The sequence below is a fragment of the Phoxinus phoxinus genome, assembly GCF_949152265.1.
Source record: "Phoxinus phoxinus genome assembly, chromosome: 10".
Taxonomy (NCBI): Eukaryota; Metazoa; Chordata; class Actinopteri; order Cypriniformes; family Leuciscidae; genus Phoxinus; species Phoxinus phoxinus.
Window position 1 is genome coordinate 30079809 of NC_136885.1, and position 23709 is coordinate 30103517.

At 34.6% G+C, this 23709-nt stretch overlaps 1 protein-coding gene across 2 annotated transcripts; it reads left to right on the forward strand.

The window, feature by feature from the left end:
• The first annotated feature begins 492 nt into the window (after positions 1–492).
• rundc3b (RUN domain containing 3b) lies at positions 493–22782 on the forward strand. Of its 2 annotated transcripts, XM_079624746.1 has the most exons (12): positions 493–682; positions 4616–4731; positions 5947–6080; positions 7997–8082; positions 9281–9370; positions 9645–9725; positions 9843–10014; positions 11219–11376; positions 17950–18096; positions 19054–19181; positions 21116–21274; positions 22131–22231. In XM_079624746.1, the coding sequence occupies exons 1-11, from the start codon at positions 588–590 to the stop codon at positions 21259–21261; spliced, it is 1353 nt and encodes a 450-aa protein (XP_079480872.1). In that variant the 5' UTR covers positions 493–587; the 3' UTR covers positions 21262–21274; positions 22131–22231. The 2 variants fall into 2 exon arrangements, with proteins under 2 accessions (XP_079480872.1, XP_079480871.1); XM_079624745.1 differs by having other exon boundaries at positions 21116–22782.
• The last annotated feature ends 927 nt before the right edge of the window (positions 22783–23709 follow it).

The window sequence follows — 23709 nt, forward strand, 5'->3', positions numbered from 1 at the left end:
TTAACGGCGCTTTATAAACTTTAATAAACGCTCAGTAATAAAAGCCTGAGTTATGATCAGGTTATGATCAGTCGATGTTGTTTCATGTAACGCACAGAATAAACATCATGCGGAGGGATTGTAAACATGTGTAAACAATAGAGGTAAACATTTAAATATGTCACGTACAAGGATTGGTTTCTTTCTACCATGGAAATGGATATCTTCGTCATCAATATCTATAAAATGGATTATACGAATCTTTGTATTAATCTGTGATTGGTTAATCCACATCAGCGATGAGAAAAGGAACAGGCAACACGTGACAAAGCTGTCCGTTTTAGACGCAATCTGGATGGTTAATTACGCCTGGAAAAAAATACTGAGAGATTTTACATTTAATTAAAGATGAAAAAAAACTAAAACGAAGAGTTAAAACAAGCGAATTAATTTTTAAACCCACTAAACCACGCCTATCTTTGACACCCATTTCATGCTAATTGCCATTCCACCCTCTTATTCAATTTCTATGGCTCCAGTGAGAGTCAGTCAGCTGGAGACTGATCCAAAGCATCAGAAGAGAGAAAGACGTGAGGAAATAAACGATCATGGCATCGATAAATCTCGGGTTTAACGGGGCTCGTAAAAAAGCAGCAGCGCGGATCAGAGCCGTAGAGAGGAGGAATCTGATCACCGTGTGCAGGTAAAATCTGATCACACATTCATCATCTGACACACCGACTGCAGCACACCGGCGGCACAGAACATGTGTGATGATGTCATTGGTTTTTTTGTTGTTGTTGCAAGTTTGTTTTTGCAAATTGCTGATGCTGGATCAGTGGAGGTTAGATTATGTACGTGCAGTGCGCACAGGAGCGCCGCTCTGAGATCTGTCATCAGATCATCACGTCGTATTGTCTATAGAAAAAGTACTGGGGTGAATGCTAATATACAGTGGTACTGACTTTACATTGTGCTACAAGATACTCCAAGAAGGCTTCTAAAAACGTTTTACAAGGGTATATGTTTTTTTATTTTATTATTCTACAATGGAGCCATGTCCAAAATGCATGGTATTGCAATAGTATATGTCCAAAAAAAAAAAAAAAACAGACCACCATTTGGTTTTATGTTACAAAATAATTATAGCTTGTGATGATTTAGTCTTAAAGGGATAGTTCACCCACAAATAAAAATTATTTCATTAATTACTCCCCTTATGTCGTTCTAAACTCGTAAGACTTTCGTTCATCTTCGGAACACAAATGAAGATCTTTTTGATGAAATATAAGAGTATTCTGTCCCTCCGTTGACAGATACGCAACTGACACTTCGACGCTTCAAAAAGTTAATAAAAAAAATCATAAAACTATTTTTTTTACCAAATTTTTGGAAGAAAATCGAACGCTTTATATGATAAAAATGTTTAATTTAGGCTTTTTTCACATATAAACATTCATCCACTCACTCATCAGTTGTGGTAAACAGAAGCTCAAGCATGTTCGCTTGACGCGTGAGAACCAGGTGAGAACCAATGAGGTTCATTCTCGTGTTACGCAGCACATTTCATCTTCCGCAAGGACCAATGAGGTTTGTTTTCGTGCGTCAAGCAGGTTCGTTGAGTTTTTATTTTCATTTTTTAGGTTCGGTTGAGCCTTTAAAAAAAAATTAGGCTACTCTGGTGAATGCTAACATACCACACACAGTACTATTAATTTGTTTTCCAAAGATGAACTAAAGTCATACGGGTTTGGAACGACATGAGGGTGAGTAAATAATTACAAAATGTAAATTTTTGGGCGAATTAACCCTTTAACAAAGACTTGAACAATAAAGAGTTGATGTATGCACACTACTAATAAAGTATGAGAAAATAATAAAGTATTTTAATATACTAGTTTTAAAAAAAAAAAGTTACATCAGCAGCAAAAACTAACCTAAATACCTAAATTTTAGCAAAACTCCAAAAAACGTATGCATTCCATTCAGTGCAATTTCCAGCTGATAGTGGCAGTAAAACACCAACAACTTTTATTCCTTTCTAGATAAATTATGACTACGGGGGCAGATTATCATTTAATAAAGACTTATGACTTTCATGTGGTTTGTTGCACAACACTATATTATGACCTCAAAGCATTTGACCAGTGCATGATTTGTAAACTAATAAACTTTGATGTTCACATCACATATATGTATGGCTTTTCTGACATGGTAAACTTGCTCAGGAGCTCAAACGGTACAGCATTGCACTGAAATCACATGGTTCCTTTAAAATAAAATAAAAAAAGCTTTTACTGCAAGTGTGAAATAAAATCTGTATTCCGTTCTGAACATAGCCTTTCTCTTTTTTTTTCTTTTTTTTAAATGTTATATATTGTCTTTTCACAACGTTTTGAAATAAGTAATGTCAGTGGTACTTGCTGTAGGACTTTCCTTGAGTCTAGGATAGGTAACACAACACGTCAGAATCATAACATTAGTATATAGCTGAATATGAATAATTATGTTAATATGTCTAATTAGGCAGTGGAGCACAGGGCAAGTTTGAAGCAGGAACAGCATCGGTCTGAACACAAATGAATGTCATACCCATAAGGGGGCACAGCAGGAATCGGCCAATCGAAAGGCTCGGAGTGTGACGTAATGTATCTACACAATCACAGTGAGACCGAAGCTCACGACTCAGACAAATAAAGCCATTTTACTGTTTGTGTCTGAGGAAGAAAGAACAGAGGAACAGATAAGCTAAATCCATTTCCTCTCATGTTTATCCTGTGATATCTGATCCTGAGTTCATTCAGGACTGAAATAAATTACCGCTGGTCTATCTGAGTGATAAAGCTGTCTGTGATGTTCAACGAATCATGACTTTGTCAGAAAGTCTTGAATGCTCTTAAAATGATCATGAAACTTTGGGACCTTCTCAACTGAAATGTCAGGCTGGTTTAATCTACGTTAGATGTCACAGGATCTCTTCTCGAGACATTACATTTTTGGAGATGGTGTTATGAATATCAGATTTAATATTCTTAATATCAGATTTAATATTCTTAATGTGACCTTTCATCAGTTTATTGTTGTGTATCATTAAACATTTTAAGCAGTAATATGATACATTGGTGTCACATGACCTCATTACATTGCATATATAATTTTTACCAGGTAGTCGGAAATATGGTTATTTTGCATTTTTAAAGCTTTTAAATAACGTTTGGTAGTCTGATCAAATAAGACTCATTAAATCGAGGCTGATATCAGTTACGGTTCATTTATCACATTGGAAATGGAAGGTCAGCTTGAGCACAGTGAATTGTGGGATACAATTTTCTAAGTATTGTGTTTTGCTGCTGAAACTTTGCATGCTATTCTGAACATAATACCTCTCTTTGCTCAAGCATAAAAAAGGTTCATTTTAATTGGTCATTTTCTAGTGTTGCCATTATCACACTGTTATTTTTGTTATTTATTAATATTTTGAAAACTTGCACACAAAAAATACACACATACGCTTTAAGGTATTTGCAAATGGCATATGATACTGTTGTGCATTTCATAATAGGTTTGGGTTTTTGGGTTACGTAAATATGATAGTTAATCGTCTGGTTCAAACAATCTTTTTTCACATTTGCTCTGTGTGTTTTAGAAAGAAAATGTCAAAAGTGAAATTATCTCTGAAATGACATTTGCATGAAGGCTGCTGGGTATTTGGAAGTCATGAGGAGATGCATTAAAGCTGCAGACAATGAAAAGGACAGTCATTTATGCCACAATTACATCTAATGAGATCGTAATGAACGGCTCTAATGGTGCTCCACAAAAAACAAGATATCTCCTTTGACTCTTGAATGCTCTTTTAGGGTTTTTAAAAAGCTTTATTTTAGGGTTTTACTGGAGACTCAGCGCTCTTTCATATTAGCTCTGAATTTAGACGTCTATTTGTCTTTCTGCTGAACTCGTGAGTTTTCTTTTTTTATCTGCATCAGCGTGTCCAAAAGCAGTGATGATTAAACTGTGATGATTAAGCAGTTAGATAAAACTATTAGAAAAATAATTTTGTTAACTGAAATAAAGCTGAAGTCAAATAAAATATAGATATTAGATGAAAAACTTAAAATACTTAAAGGAAAACAACTAGAAATGTCCCCTTGGCTAATAACTGAAATAAAACAAATGAATATAACGGTAAATAGAAAAAAATTTATATATATAATTCAAAATAAAAATAAATACTATAATAGAACATAAATAAGACTAAAATAACACTGCCAGATCATTTTGCTCATTCAAAGTGTACAAAGACATTTGACTGACAATTGATTTTGGTCTCGTGTGATATTACAGTGTTATAAAATAGCCAAATCTTTTATTAGACTGAATTTTTGTATCCATATTTTACATGCTGAATGAAATACATTTATAATCAACATTTCTCTCACTTCCTATTGGCATTATGGGATTGTTGCATGTACATATGGCCAAATCTTTTGCAAAGGCAGCATACTTATGTTAATTATTTATATAATTAAAGTTTGTTTAATGTACAAGTACTGTACAAGCTGTTGACATGTTTGTGTAAGTCTAACTTGTATTGTGCAGATTTCTGACATTCTCGTGTGTGTGTGTGTGTGTGTAGGTTCTCAGTGAAGACCCTCATTGATCGCTCATGTTTTGAGACGATAGACGACGCATCCGCTGAGTTCATCAACTTTGTCTCCATTTTAGAACATATTCTGAGCCACAGACTGAAAGGTGAGGCAGGAAGCACACACACACACACACACACACACACACACACACACACACACTCTGTTTGTGTTTCACTCTGAAATTATGAACGGCATTTTATCTTGATCCCATTTTTAGCTAACTGTACTGGACCTGATATTTAACTATCAACTATATATATTCTTCATTTGTTCTCTATGGCTTTGGCAATTGTATAGATAACTATTTTAGCATATACTTTGTCTTAAGTTTTTTGTTGTTGTTGCTGTTGCTTGTATATTGCATATAGAAAAATAGATGCTTATTCAGAGCAGCGCCATGACAGAAAAAAAGTGAATGGAAGGCTGTGAGGGATAGACTTAAGGTGTTTTCAATGGCATCTGCCTTTAGAAAATATTTTTAAAGTTCCTAGATTACTTATAATTTTCCCCAACTCATGTTGTCGGGAATTGTTTGTCCACTGACATTTCTTGGAAAGACATTTTTGCAGTGTTTCATCAGCAGAACAATTAAAAAACACCTTAAATAACAGTACGACCCACTGAAGAGATGCATGTCTATCCCTCACAGCCTCGCTTTCATTCCCAAAGATGACGCTGCTTTAAACAAGGTCTATTGTTGATGTGTACATTTCAAAAACAAAAGTTGATTATCAAGTTTGTTTTCTCTTTTAATGAAGTCAAAGCTGATGCATGTTTCCTCAGTTGTGAGATCAACATAATAATATCCCAATACACACATAATCAGAATAACTGTTGAAACGAGTTATGCCAGAAGCTTCACACACGGTTACTGATGCTGTGATGCATGCTGCTAAAAGTCCCACACCCGCAGCTGATGTAATGAGGTATAAATACATCATAATGTCTCATTTTGGGTTAGAAGAGCTCAGACGACTCTCGCCACATGGCTAAACAGTTCTCACTTGCATATCGCTGATTTTCAGTCTTTCTGATATACTTGATCTCTCTCTATTTATGTATGTTCTCAGAAACATCTTAAAAGGCTAAAAATCCCTGTGAAGCTCGTCTCTTGTCTGATTCACCCCTTTCAATTACTAGCTCAGATATTTACCCACAATGCCACTGCACTAAAACATAGTGCAACTGGATGTAGGCTAATCAACAGAAAAAACTGTGTTTGATTTTCTAGAATAGTTTTGCTTCTGAATGAATGTATAATTGTTCTTGTATAACCAAACCGCTTTTACACTGTATTGTGTGTGTTTTCTCTGTGTAGGTCAGGTCAGCTGGTTTGGCTACGAGAGCCAGCGCAGTTTCTGGGATTACATACGTGTGGCGTGTATTAAAGTCCCACACAGCTGCATCCACAGCATCGAGAACATGGAGAACGTCCGCAGCTCTAGAGCAAAGGTCAGGACTCGCATGTCTGTATTTGAGGATTTTTTTTATTTTCTTATCCTCACCCAGGCTGCATTTATTTGATGAAATAAAGTAAAAACAGTAATATTGTGGAATAATATTACAATTGTGTATATACTATACAGGGATGTGATTTTTCCCTATTTTATGTTGTTTTCTGTATTTTCCGATCTCAAAAGTATTCGTGAATTGCGTAAACTGAGGGAATTTTTTTTTTGGAGGGGTGGGATTGTATGATGATTGAAATCGTCAAAATACCATAAACAATTACTAAGAAAACATAACATTTAGCAGTTTATTTATATTACATTTATTTAATGCACGGATTGATTCTGACAGCGCTGCGTGGGCTCGCGGCGCCATCTGCGCGACACCCTTAGTTTTTCCATTCCACTGCGCTACTTTTAAATTGTTTTCAATGTAAATACGCACTAGACGGACGTCTTTAACCGTTGAGCCCACGTTTTGCAGCGTCTCGCGCAACGCTCAAGTTGAAATACGTTAAACTTTTAAAAAACGTGTTTCTAGACCTTGAGCTCCAGGGTTCAAAGCGCCAAATGCGAGTAAAAATCGTCATTGAAATGGTGTTGATTGGTAACTTTTTTTAATGAATTTGGACAATGCATGGTTGTGAGAATGTGATATGGCTTGTGCTGAGTTCCAAAAAGCTCGGAATTTTTCCCACCTCGTTCTCGGAAATAACGTCTGGGACACCACTCAAAGTCAGACATTCGAACTGTGAATCTGGGGTTCATCAGTCAACACCAATCCTATCGAGACACGTCACTTCCAAGATGTCGGCAAGTCCTGCTTTTAATGAGCATAAACGTAAATACAAACTTTAACATTAGACATTAAGTTTATGTAATAGAACGTTTTCGTCAGCTGTTTTCAAAGCGATTTTATGTTGTTTTTATTCTGTTTTTGCCATAATTGACAGAAAAACAATGATATGCCCTTGTGTCGTGGCGACATCATATGAAGGCGAAGTCTTATTGCCTGGAACTCACTGAGGTTTAATGTGGGATATTTCCACGTCCAAACTCGTCTGTAACGCAGCATTAGTGCAATCAACAAATCACATATTTCTGTCAAAATAAAAGCTCAGTGGTTTAACACTTGAAGGCAAAGAAATTCAGGCACCCATCAATTGTAATAATTGTATTGTAATAATATTGTTGTTCTGTGAAATTAAATAAAAGTAAATGAAAAATGATCATTATTATTGTTGTTCTTAATAATAAAAATAATAAGAATAATATAACAATTGTGTTAATTATTTTATTATAACATATTGTGTTATAATGTATTATATTATTATTATTACTATTAAATACTACATTTTAAAAATTTACAGTGCAATAGTATTTAATAACATTTTGAATAAGCTTTTATTTTTATATTTTTAGTTTGAGTAATTTTGTTATGTGCATTTGTCATTTTTATTAGTTTAAAATATATATATATTTCTATAAAGCTTTAATTTATTTTTATTACAGTTTATTTTAGTTTGTTGCCAATGCACCTGCAAACATTAAAAAAAAAAATTGTAGTATTTAAATTTCAGCTTAAGTTTTTCATCTGATATTAATCTTTTATTGTATTTAATTGTATTTAATAAAGTGATTTTTAACAGTAACACTCACATATGATCACAAAGTGTACACAAACAAAAACCAGAGGAAAGAAGACATCTTAGAGTAGACCTGTCCTGTTTATATCTGGTATTATCATCTGTCTTGTGTGATCCGATCACAAGCGATCAGCTACGACAGATAGTCGGCTCAAATGTGTTTCCATACCATCCGGGATAAATGGGGTCTGTATCCTCACTCGGTTGAGTTACTTCCGTTTTAAAGGCTTTTGTGGTTGACAGGTAAGAGCAACTCTCTCGTTCTCTCTCTCAGGGTCGTGCCTGGATTAGAGTGGCGTTAATGGAGAAGCGTTTGTCTGAATACATCTCTGCAGCTCTGAGAGACTTCAAAAACACAAGGTGCTGTAACTTTACGCAGCACTCACAGACACACGCACTGAGACTCTCATATTTGATTGCTGGCTGATTGTGATAAAATCTTTCTACAAAGTCAAGTGTTGTCAACCTCTCCACAACACTCACTATTTAAACATGGAGACATCACCAAAATAAAAGCAGCACCATATGGCAAAAAGACATAAGACAGAATTTTGATTCAACAAAATTGCATTGTGCCCTCAATAATTCTTCCTTGGATACCAGTTTAATATGCAGAGGCATCTAAAAGTTAGCCATTTATCGGTTCCTTCAAAATATTGCTTATTTTGATGCGAGTTTGTGGGCGGGAAAACTGTCAAACGTCAATATTTAGTAAATTTGGAAAAATAAGTTTGTTTGTGGTGCTGAAATGTGGTTCTCATGATCTTAGAAAACCAAAAAAATATCACATTTACAATTTGTAATTTTAGGCACAAACAAGTCATAGAAATTAATCAAATATTAGAATATATGAAAATTCTATTGTGAATATAAATGTTTTTTATATTTTATATTTTGCTTGTGATATTGCTCTTTGTGAATACATACAATTTAAAAATTATAGAATTTAATATTTTATAGAAAAAATACACAACTTGTTTGGGTCTGTAAATTTGTTTTGTCACTCATGCTCACAAAATTTATTTGATCACAGTAAAAGCAGCAATCTTCTGAAATATTATTACAATTTAAAGTAACTGTTTTCTATATAAATATATATTAAAATGTAATTTATTCCTGTGATGGCAAAGCTGAATTTTCAGCATCATTACTCCAGTCTTCAGTGTCACATGATCTTTCAGAAATCATTCTAATATGCTGATTTGCTGCTCAAGAAACATAGATTATTTTTATCAATGTTGAAAACAGTTGTTGCGTAATTTTTTTTTTTTTAGGATTCTTTGCTGAATAGTAAGTTCAATGAACAGCATTTATTTTAAATAACAAACAAATTAAATAACAATGTAAATGTCTTTATTGTCACCTTCAATTTAAAATAATTAATTTATTTTAAGAAGTCTTACTGACCCCAAACTTTTAAACAGTAAAAGTCTCTCTAAAATTATTCAAATTAAAAAAACAACCACAAAATCATAGACATAAAAGTGCTGCTAATTGTTCTTCTCTGGTCTTTGTCAGGTTTTGTGTGCTGAAGATCTGTTTTGTGTTTGTTTGTCAGGAGGTTTTATGAGGAGGGGGCTATAGTTCTGGGGGAGGAGGCGGGGCTTCTGGCAGATACACTGATTGGACTGAATGCCATTGACTTCAGGTACGTTCATGTTCATTCACTTCCGTTCTGTGGGTGGCAGTGACATTCAGCTGTGCCAGCAGGACAGGATGTTGATCATTCATTAAATGGGTGGCTCTCCATAAACACCTGCTGACATGAGCCACACACACACACACACACACAAATATAGATGCAGAGAACAACCTCTGTATTGTTTTGTAGGATCATCACATCCCGTAATACTCTCTCACTGTTCTCATCTAATAAAATGCATTTGTTGGCTTACGCTGAAATTCTCATCTTCAATTGACAGTTTCTGTCTGAAAGGGGAGGTGCTGGATGAGAGCTGTCCCGTCGTCATTGACTACACGCCGTACCTTAAATTCACACAAACGTAAGAGTGCTACACTAAAACACACTTATAAACATGCTGGCATTGTGCACATGCTTTAGACTGCGATTGAATATCATACATTCTATATACATGTGTGTGTGTGTGTGTGTGCTGTAGTTCTGACAGCATCAGCAGCGACGAGGAGGAAATGAGAACGCTGGGCAGCAGCGGCAGTGAAGCAGGCACTCCTGAATCCCACATGGCCGCCAGTCTGATGGCCGATCAGAGCACCTGGTACAGCAAGAGCAAAAGACTAGAGCAGAAATACAGAGTCGTGCTGGAACAGAAGGTGAGGACGGTTACTAATCACACTGCTTCTGCTTTATGCATAGTTTACTGTATGTAAATGATCTACTACATTTGCCTAAATTCATAGTACACAACCAGCTTCCCTTTCCATTTGTCTTGGTTATCAGTGGCTGTGCATGGAAATCTTTCAGGCATGTTGCATTAAAAAATGTCTGCATTTATTAGATCAAAACTTCAGAAATGTTATTATAAATATTATTACTATTTAAAATAACTGTTAGCTATTGTAATACATTTTAAAATGTAATTTATTCCTGTGATGGCAAAGCTGAATTTTCAGCATCATTACTCCAGTGTTCAGTGTCACATGATCCTTCAGAAATCATTCTAATATGCTGATTTGCTGCTCAAGAAACATTTATTATTGTTATAAATGTGCTGCTTAATATTTTTGTGGAAGCAGTGATGTATTTTTTCAGGATTTTTTGATGAATAGAAGGTTCAGAGGAGCTTAATAATATTTATTTTAAATAAAAATATTTTAATAACAATATAAAAGTCTTAACTGTTATTTTTGATCAATTTAATGAGTCCTTGCTTGCTGCATAAAAGTATTCATATCTTAAAAAAAATCTTACAGAGCCCAAACTTTTGAATGGTAGTGTATACACTGATTCAGATTCTGTACTGCCTTTACAGGTTTTTTTTTTCTTAGTTATTAATGCTAACTGCTGTTGAACAAAAAAAGATTATTAGATTATTGAATATCAACAAAATGCTTTTTTTTTATCTTCATCACTCAGCCCATGCTGAGCATATGCATGTGTTGTTAAAACCTCATCATTTAAATCAGTTTTTTTTAAACCTTTTTTATGTTACAAAAGTCTTATTCCTTCTCAAATTGGCATAAAATGTTGTTACATTTCATTCCCCCAAGTATTATTTTTTTGACACATTTTCTGATTGGACAGGGAAAAATAGAAACGCTTTGTTGCATTTATTATTATTTTTAAAATAATGTCATTTAGAATATATACTGTGTGCTGAACTTTGAATGTTACACTGAGTGCTGTTTCTAGATCAGTGATTCTCAGAGTTCCTGATATTAAGTATCTAGTCTGACACCCTCAAATCAGGCCATGGGGTCTGCATGTTCAGTCAGGTGTGTTAGATAAGAGGGACATCCTGGGGGGGATGACCGTGAAACACTGACACGGATTGTATTAACTATTCTAATTGTTTAGGGTTATCTGGAGGAGCTGGTTCGTCTGAGGGAAGCTCAGCTGTCCGAGTCTGTCTCTCAGAATAAATCTCTACTGCAGCGGCTCACAGACACGGAAATCAGCCACAAACTGGAGAAAGAGCAGCTGGAGATCATCATACTGGAACTGCAGGATCAGCTGTAAGTTTGAACTGGTGTTTAGTATTTTATATATAGTATTTTACTATTTTATACTGAATGCATGTGTGTGTGTATATATATATATATATATATATATATATATATATATATATATATATATATATATATATATATATATATATATATATATATAATATATATATTGTTTCCTCTGAGGTGGCAAGGGAGGCAGTGTTTCCTCAAAAAATTGGATGAGAAATGAATCCATATTACAAAATCAAACTTGAAATGGCCTGAAAGCATGATGACTGTGTTTTTTTTTTAGTTAGCAATCAGCTTGGGGAAATTAAAGGAACATCTTCGTTTGTGTCTGTGATCAGTGTTTACCGAGCTTAAAAACTGATGATCTGAAAATAAGTTGACCGTTAAAAAGAACAGCTGAACATCAGTTCACAAATAAAATGTATTGTTTAAATTATTACTGGCTTTAGATATTATTTTAGAATAAATGTAAAAATGCTTGAAAACACTAACTTGTAAATCTCATAAATTAGATTTATGCTTGGTTTTGATAAAATAACAATTAATTACATTGTTATTGTAGAAATACAAAATAGAGTTGTATTTAGTTAATTTTTTCTTTCTTGTATGTATTTAACCAGGAAAATGTGACTACATTAAGTGTATCTGGGACATGAATTTACATTTGATTTATTAAAAAAAAAACTGAGGTCTTTGCCTCCTCATTTCAGAACACCACTGCACGCCACACACACACACACACACACACACACGCGCGCGCGCGCATACATATATAAAATGTTAATTATTTTAATACAAATGCATGTTTTTTTTTTTTTAGCACTGTCCTGAATAATATATTTTACATGAAAGATGTTTACATATAATCCACAAGACAAAATTAAAGTAGAATTTTTTTAAATAATTTTTAAAAATAAAATAAGTTTATTTACACTTGATTCCTAATACTGTGTGTCGTCCTAGATGATGATTTTGCGTGTCTTTTCACACCAAGGACAATTGAGGGACTCAAACACCACTATTAAAATTAGTTCAAGCTTTCACAGATGCTCCAGAAGGAAAATCGATGCATTAAGAGCCAGGGGGTGAAAACATTTGAACAGGACTTTTTTCAAGATCATATTTTTTTCATTTAGTACTGCCTTTCAGAAGCTACATACATGTTTCCCAAAAGACAAAATAAGTACAATTGGCCCTGATCTTCAAATTCAAAAAGTTTTATTCTGCAGCATCACGGAATGTAAATTCAGCTTTTATTTTGGGCAGTTTTACAGCTCAGGAAAACAAGGGACTTGTTTGAGCAACCACTACAAAACAACAAAAAACAGTCGTGGATCATCTAGGTAACGACACATTATTAAGAATCTTTATTAGAAAAAAACTTTTATTTTGTCTTGTGGACTATATGTAAACAACGTTTATGTAAAATATCTTATTCATGACAGTACTAAATAAAAAATAACATGCATTTTGTATAATTCCCCTTAAGTTAAAATAATTAACATTTAGCAGATTCTCCAACGTGTATGCAAACTTTTGAGCAGGACTGTATATGCTTTTATTTTTATACTTCCAGTTTTAATTTCAATTAGTTTTTGTTTTGTTTTTTATTTTGCTTTTGTATTAGGCAATCTCGCCACATTTTGAATTGAATGATTAAACTTGTGGTTGGTTGGTGAATATGACACTGGATTTTGCAATGAAATGTAGTAAATTTTCTTTTGTATGCGTGATTCGTGTTCACGGAAATCTGCTGTTGCAGGAGGGGAAAGTTGGTCTCCCTGTGAAGAGATTTTTGCAGTGTGGTCGTTTATCATGCAGATATTATGCTGTTCATTTAATTTAGTTGCACAAGATGCTGTAGCAGAAGAACACTTAATCTTTAGCATTTTCCATGGCTGCAGAGTGTCAGTACGGATGATCTCTGAACGTTTCCGATTCGTTTCTCCCCTCATTCTGTCAGACAGCTGGAGTTCACGGTTCAACTGAGCTCTGGAGAGCCGTCTGCTCGAGCAGACGTTAGAAGATAGACCAGAGCAGGGTTGCTATGGAGACAGACGCAAATAAGTTAATAGATTATGCATTTGTTTGCATGTACTTTTTTTTATCTTGGCACTCATTCTTACAAATCAAACTTATATGAATGCGCTTATACTAAGTTGTGATTTTAAGTTAAAGCCAAACATTATCATCAAGCACAACAGGGGAAGTGTCACGCTTTTGATGAAGAAGATTAAAGTAAACAGACTTTATTAACAGAAGAAACATTTCTTTAGGTGTTCTGCGTAAAAAAAAAACGTAACGTGTTCTGCGTTAGATTAAACTGAGAAGGGTCATAGCACTTGCATCTTGTTGTCCTACTGTTAGTTTAACTGCTTCTATTTTCTCATTTGTAAGTCGCTTTGGATAAAAGCGTCTGCTAAATGAATAAATGTAGATTTCATCAAACTCAACTTAGGCATTATTGAGAACCGACAACCAAGAAGAGAAACACAGGCAAATAAACACTGAGAGCAAACAAAAATGATACAACTGATACAAAAATGATACAACTGTAACAAACATCTATCTGTCTATCTGTCTATCTATCTATCTATCTATCTATCTATCTATCTATCTATCTATCTATCTATCTATCTATCTATCTATCTATCTATCTATCTATCTATCTATCTATCTATCTATCTATCTGTCTATCTGTCTATCTGTCTGTCTGTCTATCTGTCTGTCTGTCTATCTGTCTATCTATCTATCTATCTATCTATCTATCTATCTATCTATCTATCTATCTATCTGTCTGTCTATCTATCTATCTATCTATCTATCTATCTATCTATCTATCTATCTATCTGTCTATCTGTCTATCTATCTATCTGTCTGTCTGTCTATCTGTCTGTCTGTCTATCTGTCTATCTATCTATCTGTCTGTCTGTCTATCTGTCTATCTATCTATCTGCCTGTCTGTCTGTCTGTCTGTCTGTCTGTCTGTCTGTCTATCTATCTATCTATCTATCTATCTATCTATCTATCTATCTATCTATCTATCTATCTATCTATCTATCTATCTATCTATCTATCTATCTATCTATCTATCTATCTGTCTATCTATCTATCTATCTGTCTATCTGTCTGTCTGTCTATCTGTCTATCTGTCTATCTGTCTGTCTGTCTATCTGTCTATCTGTCTATCTGTCTGTCTGTCTGTCTGTCTGTCTGTCTGTCTATCTATCTATCTATCTATCTATCTATCTATCTGTCTATCTATCTATCTGTCTATCTGTCTATCTGTCTGTCTATCTATCTATCTGTCTGTCTGTCTATCTGTCTGTCTGTCTATCTGTCTATCTATCTATCTGTCTGTCTGTCTATCTGTCTATCTATCTATCTGCCTGCCTGTCTGTCTGTCTGTCTGTCTGTCTGTCTGTCTGTCTGTCTGTCTGTCTGTCTGTCTGTCTGTCTGTCTGTCTGTCTGTCTGTCTGTCTGTCTGTCTATCTATCTATCTATCTATCTATCTATCTATCTATCTATCTATCTATCTATCTATCTATCTATCTATCTGTCTGTCTGTCTGTCTGTCTGTCTGTCTGTCTGTCTGTCTGTCTGTCTGTCTGTCTGTCTGTCTGTCTGTCTGTCTGTCTGTCTGTCTGTCTGTCTGTCTGTCTGTCTATCTATCTATCTATCTCTAATCTATCTATTTTGTTTTTTAAAGAAATTAATACTTTTATTCAGCAAGGATACATTAAATTGATCAAAGTGACAATAAAGAAATTTAGAATGTTTTAAAATATTTCTATTTCAAGTAAATGCAGTTTTCTTTAACTTTCTATACAGTGAAGAATCCTGAAAATAAATTATTGACGTTTCCACAAAAATCTTAATCAGCACTACTGTTTTCAACATAATAATAATAATAAATATAATAATAATAATTATAAATGTTTCTTGAGAACCAAATCAGCATATTAGAATGATTTCTGAAGGATCATGTGACACTAGTAATGATGTAATGAGTAATGATGCTGAAATTCTTTGCATCACAGGAATTAATTACATATTAAAATATATGAAATTAGAAAACAATAATTTTAAATTGTAATAACATTTCACAATTTTACTGTCTTTACTGTTTTTTATTTATTTATCAAAGACATTCAGTAAAAAATTATTTCTGACCCCAAACTTTTGAAGGGTAGTGCATACTATGCAGTGTGCAGTACACTAGTTAGAATTCCAGTCAGATCTAGTTTGATCTGGAGAGAGGTCGCTGATGGCAAAGGATGGTCTGAGGTGTTTAATTGGATCATGATTCATGAAGGTCATTCGCTGCATTGCAGAGCTAGAACAGTCTTCAGTCTGTGTCTGGCAATAGCTGCTTAGATCTGGTCATAAAATATAACTTTTTAAGCAGTTTATATGTTGTTTATGGAAGTCCGTCTCTGTCAATGTGAAGCTGTTTGTGTTTCACTGCATCAGCTGCAGAGGTCCATCTGGCTGAATCAATACAGAGAGCCGCGAGTGTTTACAGACCGCCATGAGTGATTTTTCAGCTGAGTGGTCAGTTTGGAAATCCAATTGCTGACACTTTTTATGGATGAGAATATTTTACATTAAATGCCATGTTCCAGATTTTGAGTTTTGATCAGTGACTTGTGAATGAAGATGGGTTACATATACACACACACACCTCCCACTTTATTTACTGGTACCTTGCTAGTACCAGTGTAGACCCATTTTTGCCTTCAGAATTGCCTTAATTCTTCATGGCATAGATTCAACGAGGTGCTGGAAACATTCCTCAGAGATTGGTCTATATTGACATGATAGCATTACGCAGTTGCTGCAGATTTGTCGATCTCCTGTTCCTCCACATCCCAAAGCTGCTCTATTGGATTGAGATCTGGTGACTGTGGAGGCCATTTGAGTTTAGAGAACTCATTGTCATGTTCAAGAAACCAGTTTGAGATGATTTGAGCATTGTGACATGGCGTGTATCTTGCTGGAAGTAGCCATCAGAAGACGGGTCCACTGTGGTCATAAAGGGATGGACATGGTCAGCAACAATACTCAGGTAGTCTGTGGTGTTTCAATGATGCTCAATTGGTACTAAGAGGCCCAAAGAATGGATTCTGACCCCACCATCTAAATGTCACAGCAGAAATTGAGGCTCATTTGACCAGACAATGTTTTTCCAATCTTTTCTGATTTTGGTGAGCCTGTGTGAATTGCTTCAGTTTCCTGTTCTCAGCTGACAGAAGTGTCACCGGTGTGTGTCTTCTGCTGCTGTAGCTCTTCTGCTTCAAGGTTCGACATGTTGTGTGTTCAGAGATGCTCTTCTGCTTCAAGGTTTGACGTGTGTGTTCAGAGATGCTCTTCTGCTTCAAGGTTTGACGTGTGTGTTCAGAGATGCTCTTCTGCTTCAAGGTTTGACGTGTGTGTTCAGAGATGCTCTTCTGCTTCAAGGTTTGACGTGTGTGTTCAGAGATGCTCTTCTCCTTCAAGGTTCAACATGTTGTGTGTTCAGAGATGCTCTTCTGCTTCAAGGTTTGACATGTTGTGGGTTCAGAGATGCTCTTCTGCTTCAAGGTTTGACGTGTGTGTTCAGAGATGCTCTTCTGCTTCAAGGTTCAACATGTTGTGGGTTCAGAGATGCTCTTCTGCTTCAAGGTTTGACGTGTGTGTTCAGAGATGCTCTTCTGCTTCAAGGTTTGACGTGTGTGTTCAGAGATGCTCTTCTCCTTCAAGGTTCAACATGTTGTGTGTTCAGAGATGCTCTTCTGCTTCAAGGTTCAACATGTTGTGTGTTCAGAGATGCTCTTCTGCTTCAAGGTTTGACATGTTGTGTGTTCAGAGATGCTCTTCTGCTTCAAGGTTCGACATGTTGTGTGTTCAGAGATGCTCTTCTGCTTCAAGGTTCGACATGTTGTGTTCAGAGATGCTCTTCTGCTTCAAGGTGTAACATGTTGTGTGTTCAGAGATGCTCTTCTGCTTCAAGGTGTAACATGTTGTGTGTTCAGAGATGCTCTTCTGCTTCAAGGTGTAACATGTTGTGTGTTCAGTGATGCTCTTCTGCAGACCTCGGTTGTAACGAGTTGTTATTTGAGTTACTGTTGCCTTTCTATCAGCTGAACCAGTCTGGCCATCCTCCTCTGACCTCTGGCATCAACAATGCATTTCACCCACAGAACTGGCGCTCACTGGATATTTTTCCTTTTTTTCTGACCATTCTCTGTAAACCGTAGAGATGGTTGTGTGTGAAAATCCTAGTAGATCAGCAGTTTCTGAAATACTCAGACCGGCCCGTCTGGCACCAACATCCATGCCACAATGAAAGTCACTTAAATCACCTTTCTTCCCCATTCTGATACTCAGTTTCAACTTCAGCAGATCGTCTTGATCACGTTTACATGCCTAAATGCATTGAGTTGCTGTGATTGGCTGATTAGATATTTGCTTTAACGAGCAGTTAAACAGGTGTACCTAATAAAGTGGCCAGTGAGTGTGTTTATTCATATACTGCATTTTCGGCTTTTTAGCACTGTCTCTTTAAATGTTAATGTTTGTTCCCCCAGGACGGTTCTGAAGAACCACGACATGCGCTCCAGACAGGAGCTTACCTCGCACCTGACAAACCAGTGGCCCTCACCTGGCACCTTGGATGCCAATGCTGTTGCTTTGGATACGCTCCTGTACAGGAAATGCACAGGACCATGGGAGGAGTATGTGCTTTCTGTTTTTGTACTTAATAAATGTATCCTCTCAGATTATGCACATCCTTATGAGATACATGCATCACACCACAACTCATCTAATATTGAATTCCAGTCAAGTTTCTCATGGTCAGCGAATGATTCAGGAAGCAATGGCTCTCAAGCTCTAGTTTTAGCTCATGTCTGCAGCTCTTAAATCCCATTACAGTATTGGCATACTTCCTATAGTTATCACTCTCATGTATTGATAACCTACAGAGGGTTATTGAATGGTTTGATCTAACTGTAACCCAAACTGGTAACAGTGGTATTTCTCACGAAAAAACATAATTTTATTTCATTATTTTCATGACAATTAAGCACATTTACTCCCAAAGTTTTCATTACCGTCATGTGTTTAGACCTTTTTTAAAACTGCCATTATTTTCAGTGAGGATTCTTGTTAAATGTTCATTACTGAAATTAATTATTTTTAATGCATACATTTTTTTTAAATCACATTTAATACAATTTATATACACCTCTGTTTTATACAATTGTATACAATTTTTTTTTATTTTATAGTCCATCAAAGAAAACTTCAGGATGACCATGGCACTCTTTAGAATTAAAAAGCCTTTATTATCAGATATTTTATATTAAAACATATTTTTAATATAACATTCTAAAAACATTTTTTTATAATTTATAAAAAAACTTTTTAATAAATTAGCTATTTAATTTTTTATATATTATAATATGTAAGAAAGTATTTTTAATACAACATTCTAAAAAAAATTAATTTGTATATAACATTTTAAATTTTTTAATTATTTTTAATTTAAATGTTTAATATTTTTATACTATTATATTAACATAATTTCTATAACATCATGTTGTTAGAAATATTGATGGTTTTAATATATATATATATATATTTTAAAGAAAAACAGATTTTTTTATATTTTATAACCCGTGTGTCTACAGGAAAAGCTTCCAGAGTTTGGAGCAGCTTTCTGCAGATATGAGTCTCTCTCAGATGTCTCTCGATCCAGCACAACTGAACCCTCACAGTCTGGACGGCAAGGCAGGACTCACACACTGGCACAGAGAAGGTTTGTGATGTGTGTTATGAGTCAGCTATGTTGACATCATTCTCGGATAACGAGCTCTATTAGATGACGTCATTTCTCAGTGGAAGGGCCCTTACACCACCTGAGGGAAGATTACAGCACCTCTTCCTCAATATTTGTCAGAATCTCTTGAAAAAAGGGTAAAAAAGGAAACTATATTCTGATCAAAGAAAATAAAACACATATGTGGACAATTAAGATGTTTTGCTAGACCCCAAAATGACATTTCCACTTTAAATTGTTATAAATCTTGAATTCTTTGGAGTACAGACTTTGGTAGACACATGGCAGATTATTGTAGAAGTGAATTTTTTTTTTGAAAGTTTAAGTTTATGAAAATAGTAAAAAAATAATTATATTAACAAATATATATATTTTACAAAACATGTTTTACTTAAACTGCTTCCAGTAAGATTTTGTTTGGGCACAGTACCAAACATCCAGGCTCCATTGGTGGCCACATTCCATTTCCATATAATGGTTTGAGTAATCTGAACCATATATTTCCATAATTTTCATACAATTTATGAAGTAGACATCCTCAGAAGTAGTATGGACAGTATTTGATTTAAATGTAACCTTGAACAAACACAAAACACACGTGGAAAGAACATGGATGCGTGTTATAGCTCGCCACCGCATCACAAATGGAAAATCTATAATTTTTTTTCTTTTATATGTAAAACTTATTTTGGGATTATTTAAGACTTTTTCTACCAATATTTCATGATTTTTCATGTTCATCGCTATTTTAAAATAAAGGCCTGAACACGCCTTATGAGTCTGAAAATATACTTTTTACGTTTCAAATGAATAAATTACTGTACCTGTGTCATTTATATTGTACATCAGACACCAAATATGAAAACCAGATATTGTAAGCTTGCAAATTATATAGAGTTTGTCAATATTACTTTAGGTTTATACTAAGATATTATTAATTTAAATGTATAATGGCAAACGTCCCAACGGTGGGACGGTGACAGTTAAGCAGGCAGTACAAATAATAACTTATAAACACTAGAAGAATAATGTATAAATGAATAAATACTTTTTTTTTATTAGAATAATGAGATTTGTTTTTGCATTCCAGTAACAATAATTGATGGGCCAAAATATAAATTAAAAAAATAGGAAAAAGTTAATGGTCCTAAAATATGCTAAATATGTTTACATTGTTTTTTGCTTAAATTGCTTACAAATTCACATCAACATTCATCAATGAATTGTGGGGTAGAGTTTCCAGTGTTATTTTAGTCTTATTTATATGCTATTATAGTATTTTTTATATATATTTAAATTGGCTTTTATTTTATTTAAATGTATTATTTAACTTTAATTTAAGTTTTATTTATTTTTTTATGTGCTTTTATTAGTTTCATACCTATTTAATTTTTATATTTCGATTTTGTAATTTTAGTACTTCCACTTAAACTTTTCAACTAGTTGCCAAGGCAGCATTTCTAATTTTCCAGTTTCTCCTTCTAATTTTCAAAATGTTCCTAGTTTTTCATTTAAAAAATTTACATAATTTTTTTGTCATTTTTTTTTTTTAATTATTTATTTATTTTAAATTTTTATAAAAACAAAAAAAATTTCAGCTGTATTTCACATACCCATAATTATTTGTAATAGTTTTCAGTTAGTTAACAATAACAACTTGTGTTTTTGTTGGCATACTGCACATTTTACAGTAGCAATTGTAGTATATTCCATGCTTACAGAACATTCACAAACTCTGCACAGCACACAGAAAGCGTACTGCAGAAGCAGTCTAAAATCATTCCCCACAAATGTTCCCCTCTGTTGCTCAGATGTGGTGTCTACTGCTCTGCCTTTTGCCTCTTTAATAACATGAGCCTTGTGAAATGATATTAGTAATGTCTCTACTACAGTGTGTATATGTGTTTTCACAGGGAAAGAGGATACTCCATCTCTGAGGGGTTTGTGTGGCTCCTTAACCTCAGTGGCCAGTTACAAATCTCTGGCCAGTCTGAAGTCCAGTGAGTATCTGGCCAGTCCAACAACAGACATGACCAGCCCAGGAATGACCCCGTCCTGAACACAAGAGACAAGTATGGACATGTACACGCACACAGGCTTACACACACACAAACACACCGTCCTGCTTCAAATTAAGTAGAAGAAATGAAAATCTACCCATCTGTACCATCTTCAGAGCTTCTAGAGACATTGGAGAAGATGACACCCCAATGCTGTCCTGACTGGTTTTAGTTTCATTTGAAGTATGTGAACATTTAGTCGTTGAAGTCCATAGCTAGTGTAAGCATTAGTGAATGTTGAGCATAATGAATCACGATGAATGACAATCTTGACTCAGGACATCAGTGAATTTCAGCTATTCGTGGAATATCAACCTACCCAGTTCAAATGACTGCTGGTTTTGCAAAGGCCACAGACAAAGCTTTTCCTGCGGTTTTATTTTTGTGCTCCTGTTCTTAATTTGTCCTTAACACAGGGTCATTGACCCCTGCTAAACTCTGACTGGCCTTCAGAGGCCCTGTCCTGGAAAATGATAGTTTATAAAAAGCCTGACACATCATAACACATCAAAGGTATACTAGCACAGATATTTAGGAAACTGCAGTTGTCTTGTGCCTACGGCCAATTTATGATGTTTCATTATTTTATTTTATTATGTTATTTAATTTAATTTATTGCATTGCCAACTAAAACAGCCTTAAAAATGTTAACATAAATGTATAGCTGTGATATTTAATAAGAAGAAACATTTAGAATGTGACAATTTTATCCATTTGAAATTGTTGGGATTTTGAGAAGTGTGTGTTCTGTATTAGAATAGAGAAAATTTGATGATGGAGCTTTACAAATATAGAATTGTCTGATAATGACAGAGAAGTGTGAACAACAAATATTGCTTTGTTCACTTCCCATCTTTTGTCTTTTTAGGGTGCAAGAGGGATGTGATTTCAGACATTTCTCTGGTGTGCTTAATGTGGATGTTAATACAGTTTTTTTTTTTTCCTGTCTCTTGATTTTAACAGAAGTGTTTGAGATTCACTCTGTCCTCTTACATGGAGAGGTCTTCCATATTCATGAGTTCTGTGATTTACATATTCATACAGCACTCAAACATCAGCTTTGCACTTTTTCCCACCATCACTCATAGATAGTGGCTAATGTGCGCTGGTGTAAAGCATTGCCGTGCATTTTTATAATAAATCAGAATAACGTGGAGGATAAATAATATGATGTACAGTACATTAGACTGGAACAAATTGTATTCAGAAAATACAGCGAAGATCTTGTAACTTAATTTGTAATCATCAGAAGTAGGGTTGGTGAATGCTGTAATTTTCCTACCTCCAAAGCAATTCAAGCTTAAAGTACCACTTAGTTTTTGCAAATCTCGACTGTTTAATGAAGCTGTGGACTATAGGCCAGTTATGTTCAACAAGATGTTGCTTTACACATCAGCTTCAAAAATGTAATGTCTTTTCATTTGGAGGCTTTTCTATATATGTGGTTTGGTTACTAAATTAACATGTTTTAATGAACATACAGTATTTCATTAGATTTTTATAAATTTTAATCATTGAAAGCCCCAGTCTGAACCCTTTTATAAATGGTTTAATTTTAGAATTAATTGTTTGAAGTTCAAATTACATTGACCACTCATAATACTGCTGCTGATAATTACAAAAAATAATTAACATTTAATTTCACTAGTGTGATTTGATCATAAAAAACAGAGGCATGCAATGAGTTGTGTATGAAAATAATTGAATATATTAAGAAATATATATTATTACTCCTCATCAGCGGACTACTAACAGAAATTCCAGGGAAGCACGTATGCAGAATTCCCTTTGTTGCCTCTCATTTGAAATGGTCTTGTTGGCTTGTATGTTGCCTTGCTGAACATCCATGTTCATTGTGTTCAAGAATGTCTCGTCTGCCTGCCTGTACCACAGAAATACGTTTGACACGTGAAGCGCATGTTTTACACTGTTCAGAGCTAGTCTTTTCAGAAGCCCAGAACATTTTACACGACAAAGATGTGCTGCTTTAATAGTTTTCGAGGATCCCTGTGAACGGGGATTGTTTGACAATATTGTCGCCTCTACGCTAAAAACGCACAGGAAAAACTTTTCTGTATTTAGTACAGAAAATACAGTTTCGTTGTCATGTAAATGTTCATTTTGAAACCCATTTTAAAAAGGTTGTGGTTTCAGGCCCCCGAAACTCCAACTAAATGAATGGCTAAAATGAATAGTTTTCCGTTTTTAGTTAAACGGTGTGGTGTAAATGGCCCCTAAATGTGCATATCAAGTGTTATTTTATTTATTATTAAATTACTTAATGTTATTTTTTACAGCACTGATTGATCTAAAACGTGCAGTTAAAGTTATTTTGCATTAATTTCAGTACTTCAGTGTTACTTTTCAATTTTGTTTAGTCTTAAATTTGAGAAGTTGACACTTGTTTGAAACACTGCAGAACTGTCACCTTTACAGACGCTTTTGAA